Here is a 9,635-nt window from a genome sequence, read left to right on the forward strand (position 1 = left end):
CACATCTAAATTGTGGGAATTTATAGTCTGGATTAAATTGTTCTGTGGGCCACACATTTGACACCTCTTCTTTTGCCAAATAAGGCCTATATTCTTCATTGTAGCACTTTCTCTAGGAGTTTACTGCTATGGCATTTATTGCTGTTTGTGGTTTTAGTACAACTGTACAGTCTGTTGTGTACAGCAAGGCACATAGTTCCAATTAAGATTTCCTGAGAAAGGTTGAATTTCAGTGCCCAAAAAAGCTTCTCAAATCTGCCACTTACTATCTTTTTCAAAAAACATGTGCTGCAAGATATATGTCAGAGAAAAACAGATCTGATCATTTACAAAGAAGGTCTGGCATGAGAGAACAATATAATTCTGTTCTAAGTCATTGAACAATGGTTTGCTTTAATTGCATAGGTTCTGGATGGAGGCAGTTCTCCCTAAACTTCTGCTACTTTGCCCCAGTGGCCTGACTGAACTACCAAATGTTTTCTTGGGCTGTCAGTGGAAAAATACGATGCTTTTGAACACAAGAAAGGGAGATCCACTCTGCCTAACTTGTGTGCCTCTAGGGAATTATTCAGTCCATGTAGAGTAGGTATCTACCTCTTTTCATGAGAGTAATAAGGAACAGAAGATGGATGTTAAGTATTGCATTCACTTATTTGTCTCTTGAATATGAGCGATGCCAGCATCCATGTTTTTGCACAATAATGTGGTCTGTTAGACCTGCAAGAGTTATGAAACCATGAAGAGTGTTCATCAATGCTCTGCTAACACTAAGCAGGACACAGAATTAGAATCCTTGGCCTAGTTCTTTGGACTGTGTTTTAGTTCATAATCCAGTATGGTATTGCACGATTTGGGATTGCAACATAGGGATTGGGAGCCTGTGGCCCTCCTTCCCCTAAGAATATTCCATCATTTGCTGCAGTGTTCTGGTTTCAAATGGAAGGTCCTGCAAAATGCAGAAGTACCCAGCAATCATTATCTTGTCATTAACTGCTCTTCTGGAAGACAGTTAATATTCAGGCATAATATTTCTATAAATGAAGTAAGCGTTTCTTTCTTAGGTTAAGCATTCTGTGTATTATGTAGGCAGCTAAATGTTGTTCTCGCAAGAGCCAAGAAAATGATTAACAAAGTATCTAATCAATAGATATGTCTAGATGTCACAGAAAATAGACAGCCTGCTGGATCCTGCTAGACTCAGCCCCCTCCTTATTTTTAATATGGGACATGTAACTCACTTATGTCTGGGATTTTACTGACAGATAAATTTCAACTTGATTCTACTTATTCTGCTGGAAATCTTCATGGCAACTACTGTGATCATTTCAGCTAGGTCTACTGAAGACTGCTGTACAAGAAAGAAAGTAGGTACCCTTAAAGTTTGTGTGTGTGTGTGTTAAAAAATATTCCACTTTTCCTCTATTACATACATTGTTAATTTACTGGCAACTGCAGTGTATAACTTTGCATGCTAAAACTAGATTTGAACAATAAATAAAAGTACTATACTAAACAGTAATTGTCTCTTCTATCTTTTAGGAGTGCAGTGAGCCCTCTGCAAAATGCCCTGTTGCAAATTATACAGCACAGGGTTTTTTGAATATTTTATGAACAGGCATGGCAAATGCTTTATTTCTGTTTTGTAAAACAAAACTTAATGATATGTGAAACATTGGAGTATGTGACTTGTACGTATGCAAACAATGCCATTTTGAAGCCTGATGCAGAGAAAGTATTTGTGGCATATGCCAGTTTAGTGGTATCTGGACAATGAATCTTGGCTTCAGAATTTGGGGCTATAGATAAAATTTCCTTTAGTCACAAGTGCTCTCCCAAATCCTGCCCTCATTTTTCTACAACGGTACTTCTTTTAGGTAATACTCAAGCAAACATGCTATGCCATTTTGTATTCCAGTGGAAATATTGATTGATAAGGTTGTGTAGTGTCCTGTCCTCCTTTGGTTACTGTTATCCACATCTGTAAAATCTGAAGGCTCAGAAAGAAAGTGTGTTTTTGAAGGTGGAAAAGGGAGACAAGATGATGATATTTCATTGTTGAATGGTGACTAATCTGGGACTACTTAATTTGTTTCTAATGTAATTGATGTGGTCTAACACTGGAAAACACCATGATGTGTCACTGTTACCTCTTATGGACCAACCAGATGTTGCATACCACTGTTAGGATCTGTAGCAGGTTGATATTAGAAAGAAATGTATTGCTTTGTATATTTTCGATCATGATTTTTTTATTCCCCTCTAGAATACTGCATATGACAGTGCCATTGTTTTGAGCAATGTCAGCTTTCCTGCTCGAGTTCTGAAGTCATACTCAGTAAGAAAAGTGTTGCTTTCTTTCGTTAAATAATTTTGTTATTTCATCTTTCTAAGTGCGAAGGTTCTTTAAAGTCAGGAAGAGATCAGTGTAGGTAAGAGCTGAAAGAATAAAGACAGAAATGAGACATATCTCTCTTAAAATGTTTCCTTTTAGAATATTGCAGGTAAGTAACTGCCATTTATAATAGGAAGGAGACTACTTAATGACTTTATGATAAATGGTGTAAACTGAACTGTTGTTCTGTGAAGCTAATAAATGAAAGCATAAATATGTATAATGAAGCTGATCTTGTTTTCACTTAAGCCAGCTCGAGTTTTGCCATATTTTAGATGTCAAAAACATCAACTGTCTTCATAGCTAGTAGCATAAATGCATTTTATTCTTTCCAATGAGTTCCTTTCTGTATGCAAATAGGAAATTTCGCATTCAAATACACTGTTAATAATTTGTGTGCTTTTCTTTGTTTTAGGTAATTGAGGTGATTATTGGAATTTCATCAGTATTTGGTGGAATAATTGCTTTGAATATGGATGTTCTAGTCTCAGGTCCATATCTCTCAGTAACATTCTTTTGGATCTTAGTTGCTGTAAGTAGTGCAAATGGAAAATACTGTTTTAAAACAATGTCTTTAATTCTTTTTCATTTTTCCTCTCCCTACTGGAATATTTATTTGGCTCTAATACTAATTGGCAATTGCTGCTTAGCAAATGAATTAGTACTTCAACATACTTAATATATTTATGCAATATTCTTGTTCTATTTTGATTTACAATACTTTGATTCTATTAAAATGTTCTGATGCATTTTCAATCCTCAATTAAGTAAAATGGAAATGTGTAATAAAACAAGGGTATTAGAAATGTTTTGTCAAAAAAGTCATAGGTTTTAGAATGTTTCAGGCTGCAAAATAAGAAGTTCAGTTTGGTTTCAGCATGGTAGAATCCTTAGAACATCCTGTTTAGCTTTTCAGTCTTAACTGTTTTGAAAGCCTGAATCTATGATTGGTAACGCTTATCACTAATAACAGCCTGTACCCAGGAGCAGTGAATTCATAAAAGATGCTGTGCCACTCTGCTTGCCATGAATGAACTGATTGAGAAAGAAGACAATGACCATTATGTTTATGTATTGTTAATGTATCTGTAAAATCCCTCATCATGAAATGGAAAGATTATAAACAAACTTTTCAGCATTCAGAATTTCCCCCCCCCCAAAAAAAAAAAAGCTGTGACTGGTGGGAATTACTGTAACTCAGTTGCAATTTTTGTAATTTTCAAGTAGGTAAATACTTATTTTGTTACACTTTTTTGTTTAGTGCTTTCCAAGTGCTATTGCAAGTCATGTAGCTGCTGAATATCCAAGTAAATGTCTGGTAAGTTTGTAAAATTCTTGGATTTTGTCATTAGAGTGTAACAATGCTAAGAAAGCCTGCCTGTGATAGTGGGCACTACTCAAGTTTACTCACTTGTTTTTAGCTGCTTCTACAAAATGTGAGAGCACTATGTAGCACAAGTGTTAGCTGATATCCCTGAAAAGAACTCTGGTAGGTCCTTTGGAGGCTTAATTCCACCAATTCTAGAAAAGAATTCAAAAGTTTGTGGTTTGAGGGTTTTTTTTGTACTGTTTCTTTCTATAGAAAAATGACATGCCTCATATTGTATGCCCAGAAGTGCTTTCAGGCTCCTGAACTGAGGTTCTCTCTGTTCCCTCTCCTTTCATTATGAACTGTGGGTTCTGAAAGAAGATTAGGTGTGCAGGCTGCACTGGACCTAGAACTTATTTTAAACAAACTCCTCATCTTCATGACTAGCATCAAGGACTAAGAACATTCAATGGAGTTCATTTATTCCTTGAATGTCCCAGATGTGTAGTTAAGGCTCCATAAAACATATGTTCTAAGTAGTAGTCATGCAAATGTATTTAAATGAGTAATGATGTCTGACCACAACTGAAGTTAGAATATAATCCTGTAGGGTTGATATTTGAATGCAACTAGGCTTCTGCTGTATGGCAATAAATTTGCCTGAAGGCACTCCAATTTAATTGCATAAGTTTTTTATATGTTGTAAGTCTGCAATATCTGCTGCTAATTCTCATTATTTCGTATAAATTGAAGAATATATGATGCCTCTATACTGCCTCTCTTCCTACCAATACTGATATTACTTCCTTTATGTGCATGTGAAAGGCACTTTTTAAATAGAATAAAAACATCACCATCTGTATTAAATGAAAAATGAGTTACAAAACAACAGTATTTTGGCTAGAAACTTAATGTATTCAAAGCTTGCTTCTGTATTTCCACAAAATGTGGATAGCTCTTAATATTTGTCTCATATGTGTAATCTTATGCACCTTTACATGCTTCTGTTATGCTTACTTCAAGGAGATACAACTCACAAACCAGTGTTTTTAATTCTAATTTATTATCTATTATCTTATTTTTTAGGTTGAGGTCCTGATTGCCATTAGCAGTGTTACCTCTCCATTGTTGTTCACTGCTTCTGCATACTTATCCTTCAGTATCATGCAAGTTGTTGACATCTTTAAAAATTATCCACCTGCTGTTAAAGTATGTGTTTTTATGCAATTGAAAAATTAACCTGTATCTATTGCAATAGTAAGACTGTAGCAAGGAATGAATTAGGGAGTATATGAAGACAAGGTGCTGCATTATAAAGATCGAATAGTATGTTATAGAAATTATTCAAAAACTCTTATTTAACTTATGATATAAATTAAGTATGTTACATCCATTGGCACCCTGGAATTATAGGTTAGAATAACATCCTGGGTTTTTTTAAAGACACAGTAAAAATAATATGCAATATGCTGGACTCCTCGAGGTTTTTATAAATGTGTAGTATTTAAATTAAAGATTCTAGGTTTACTTGAAGAATACATTTTCTGTTTCTTAGGATGTTTACCAACAGTTGGGAATGTAAGCTTACATCTGGATTCATTCAAAGCCTGGATTGGGACAGAGAAGAAAAAAGTTTACAAATTCAAAGCATTTCAATATGAAGTGTTCCCTTTCATTCCTGAAGAGCTTTCTAGGACTGTACTGGCAAAGTGTTTAGCGATCCCTGATGATGTTCAAAGAACCATTTATGGGCATTAGACCAGTGTCAATAAGAGTCTTTACTCTTAGTATCCACTAGTCATTAAGTAGTCTTGTATTTTTAGAAGAAAAGCGTGAAAATATTTATTAATTTGATAACTCAGGGACTGGAAAGCCAGCTTTTGAGTATGTGATCCTGTTCTGATACTTGAGGAGCATAGGGTATTGTTGGACCTGAGGGAGTGACCACAACTTACCTACTCTAAGTAGCTTTTCCTGTCACACGTGTTGGAGACAGACAACTGCACTATTTAGACAGTTGTTGTGACCCTGCAGAGCACTTCTTACATTCTTAGTCTGCGTTGTGTCTGGATACAGCAAGAGTGGGTTGCTCTGCACAGGAGGGTGAACAATGGAGCAAGAGGTGACAAAGGACAGTAACATCATTGGCAAGGAGTGCAGTCCTACAGTACCCAGAGAAAGAGAAAAGCAAGACTTGTCCAGCCATGGTAACCAGGTTCAGCTAGTGGTTCAGTGGTTGCCAGACAAGTCCACAGTAGTGAGGCAGATCCAAGGTCATCTAGGAATTCAGGTCAACAGGGCAAGTTCAGAGCCAGCAAGGCACAGGTTGAGGCCCAGACATAGCTGTGACATTGCTTAGGTCGGAACCACCAGTGAGGTGCTGTGTTTTAGTGGATAGTTTCCTAAGTTCTCTTTTATTTCTAGAGACATATGCAACTTAACATTTTCTTAAAAATCATCAATCTCTTCTACTTTCAGCAAACTTAGACAGTAAAATTTCAGTTGAAATTTCATGCTGAAATAAGCTAAATTATAATTTGAGTTAAAAAATCTAGATATGAATCTTAAAGGTTATGGAGGTGGGAACATTATAAAATATTTTATTCAATTAGTTAACAACATATGTCTATTTTCAGCAATCTTATGATGTACTCCTGTTGCTTCTGATGTTGATGCTGCTAATTCAGGCATGCCTTACTATTGGAACTGTAATACAGTGTGTAAATTACAAGACAAAAATGAAACTACAAGATTCGTCATGGACAGCAGCACAGGTTAAAAAGCAGGAATACAGAACAACAGAGGTATGTATTTATACTCATAAAATTTGAAAATATGTATTTTAAAAGATTTTTTTCTGCTAATGTTTTATGGTATTTAATTCAGATCCCAATTAAAAGCTGCTCTGTGAAACTGTGAATTTTGTAATGAAGAGATAATATTTTGCTGGTTAGATGGTAACTGTGACAAGTTGTCAATCTGTGACAAATCCTGTTATGGGAAAAACAGTTGTAAGGTTAAATCTTCTTTTTTTTCTTATTTGTAGTGTGGTCTCCCAATTACAATTACAGACGTGATCCATCATTGTACTCAAATAAAATGTTAGTCCTGCTCCACAGGATGCAGATACATAATCACTATTTATACGTCAGAATGAAGTCACAGAAAAGATAATGGGCCTCGCATGACTGTTCTCATGAGGACAGAGGCATCTGTTAAGAAAGAAATGGATTTAACTCTTCCAGTGCAAGCAGAAGTTATGGGCTATGGAATGAGAATACTTGATGTAGTTGTACTTTTTCAAGGCCTTCTGTAAGGCAGTGACTTTACTAAGCCAAGTTAGTTCACTTAAATTCCCTAAACTTTGAATGGGAAAGTTAAGAATGTGGAGCATAGGAACAACAATGGTTAAGATAAGTGAGCTTCTACCTGTGCTGGACAGTATGAAGCAGTGAGCCCAGCAGCATGCCTGGAATTCCAGGTGTCTCCATGTCTTAACTACACTACTAAAGCTGGTGATACAGATCAGAAGTGAGATATCCCTCCATTTCTTGCCTGCACGCACATGTTCCAGCCATTCTTTCAGATACAGATTTGGCACATTGTTTTTTTAGAGCATGGTGGTACTGTTACCACTCTCCATATAATCATTCAGAACTTGAGCCCTATTTCAGGGATTGGAAGATCCCAGCTTTCTTCAGCCTATGTACAGTAACTACATTCATCTCCTACCACAACACTGTAGCCCTTAGGCTTTCCTCACCTCTGCTGTGCATAGCCAAGCACTGTGTCCTTAAAGACTCTGAGAGAGTAACTCACACTTACTGCATGGGTTAGTGCTAGAAAGAGAGTGTTGGATTCAGTCCCTGCTCTAGGAAGAGCGTCTTCACTGAAACAGCACTGGATAGATAGCACTGGAAACAGGAACTGAAATCAGTCAAGTTGATGTACAGTTGGTAATGGAAAGTGGAAGCTGTGGATTTATGTCCCCTCAAGCTGCTGAGGGCATTTGGTGTAGGTTGTTTATTTTCTGGATCTGTGTCCTGAAAGTTTCATTCTCTATAAAAGATGAAGCATAGCAGCACTTCCACTGCTTCAAGTCACATTTTGGAGCATAGTCATGTCATGGCTAAACAGATCTCCTCTGGGCATTATGTATAAAATTATCCTAGTTTGTGAGTCACTCAGAAATTGGGTGCGAGTTAAATGCTAAAAGGAGCACTTTTTCCACAAAAGCTACACCTTTTTGCTTAGCTTTTAATATCTAAACACATGGGTAATGTTACATGAGAAGTTTTAGGTCCCTTTGGCTTCTCAAAAGTCCGTATTCTTAGGCAAGCCTTGGTTTACTTGCATATATGTAGATAAATCTTGCTTCATTTGTACCACAGGGGGCTGCTTCTGTCTTTGGGATTAGAGATTCAGGGTTCAGTCACATATTAGCAAAAATCTTGAAAAAATGTTCAAAGTCATGTGTTTAAAATAGGAATTAGGCCAAGCTTTTTTGACCCAAATGTCTCAAGTACTATACAGTTTACACTATTATATTTTATACCCTAAATGTAAACTCTACTATATACAAAACCATACAATTTACAGTGTATAGAACATTTTAATAGCTCTGGCTGTAACTATTCACATTTTCATTCTCCTAGCTTCTGTCAGATATTTATTTGCTTGAACTCCAGGTTTTTAACCAAAGCTTTTTTTCATGTTTCCATTTGTCTGAAATGTGTTTTCTTTTAGGTTTCCAATAATACATTAAAGGATTTTGACAAGGATAAAGCCTGGAAAGCAGTTGTGGTACAGATGGCTCAGTAGTTTGGATTCTACAAATGCAGCCAGTACAGCACAATCCAATACAGTAAATCAACTGTTAAGGTTTAAAAACTTTTCAATTTTTAAATGGCAATATAGTTACAGCAGCAAGAGCCGTGGAATAACACAGTAAATAATATGTCTTCTATTAGTTTTGAAATATGTTGATAATATTTTTAACAAATCTGTCTTTTCTGTTGGTATCTGTAGTCTAGTGTTGCTTTATAAGATACCTTTAGAAAAAGGTTATGAGTCACATGGATTTATGCTGATGGCAAAGTAAAATATTACAATTATGTAGTAGGCTTCTTATATTTGCAAGAGATTGTTATAACTGCAGTTATGCAGTCAGTGTGACTGATAAATGCTTTTGTAAAGTTATGAGTACAAGTCATAATTGATGTTTTTGCTTATACTTCACTTTTGTAGGAGTTGTAAAGTTGTTCTGCATCTTATTGCTTTTATATAAATAAAAGTCTTTATTATGTGGAAACTCGAGAATGTGGATTGACATTCTAATTGGAGAGGTGAAAACAGAATATTCTTTCCCATTAAGCTTCAATTTCTGGACTGTTAAAGGAGGAAAAGGCTTTTTCTGAGTGCTGGAGCACAAAAGCAAGTAGCCACAACAAAAAAAAAAAAAATACCAGAGAAGCAATCAGCCAAATAATAGGAGATACTACTGATATTAAAAGAGTTTTGTTCACATATGAAAATGCATTTTTAGGTATATTACTTTTTATTTATTTATTTTTCCTAACTATCTTTAAAACTTACAGAATGTAGCTGCCCTGAAACAAGGACCATCCCCTATACAGATTGCCTTTTCCTTCTGGCTAAACTGTGTGTATGACTTCAAAGATTTCAAACGCTATTAGAATTTCCAACAGCACTTAACTACATTTAATTTAACAAGGATTCTTTTGTGATTTACTGTACTATGACAGTAACTTACTTATAAACCTAAATTACTTAACAATTTAGGAAAGCGGTATCCCTAGCCCATTTGATATAGCATATGCACTCAGACATAAAGAGTCTGTGCAATGCACCTGTTGCGACCCAGAAAGGGGCGATTAACCCAGGTTCTTATTAATAAATTCCTTGGGGTGGATT

The 9,635-nt window shown here is 35.8% G+C and overlaps 1 protein-coding gene across 4 annotated transcripts in view; it reads left to right on the plus strand.

Annotated features, from left to right (window-relative positions):
• Positions 1–9,015, plus strand: part of MLC1 (megalencephalic leukoencephalopathy with subcortical cysts 1) — a 20,102-nt gene extending 11,087 nt beyond the window's left edge. For all 4 annotated transcript variants that reach the window (XM_017818262.1, XM_017818260.1, XM_017818264.1 and 1 more), the window contains 7 exons: positions 1,263–1,364; positions 2,264–2,335; positions 2,808–2,924; positions 3,654–3,710; positions 4,788–4,910; positions 6,338–6,505; positions 8,448–9,015. In XM_017818262.1, the coding sequence (XP_017673751.1) occupies positions 1,263–1,364; positions 2,264–2,335; positions 2,808–2,924; positions 3,654–3,710; positions 4,788–4,910; positions 6,338–6,505; positions 8,448–8,522 (714 nt within the window). In that variant the 3' untranslated portion in view covers positions 8,523–9,015. The remainder of the gene's footprint in view (positions 1–1,262; positions 1,365–2,263; positions 2,336–2,807; positions 2,925–3,653; positions 3,711–4,787; positions 4,911–6,337; positions 6,506–8,447) is intronic.
• The last annotated feature ends 620 nt before the right edge of the window (positions 9,016–9,635 follow it).

The sequence above is a fragment of the Lepidothrix coronata genome, unplaced genomic scaffold (genome assembly GCF_001604755.1).
Source record: "Lepidothrix coronata isolate B3197 unplaced genomic scaffold, Lepidothrix_coronata-1.0 Scaffold66, whole genome shotgun sequence".
NCBI classification, from domain to species: domain Eukaryota; kingdom Metazoa; phylum Chordata; class Aves; order Passeriformes; family Pipridae; genus Lepidothrix; species Lepidothrix coronata.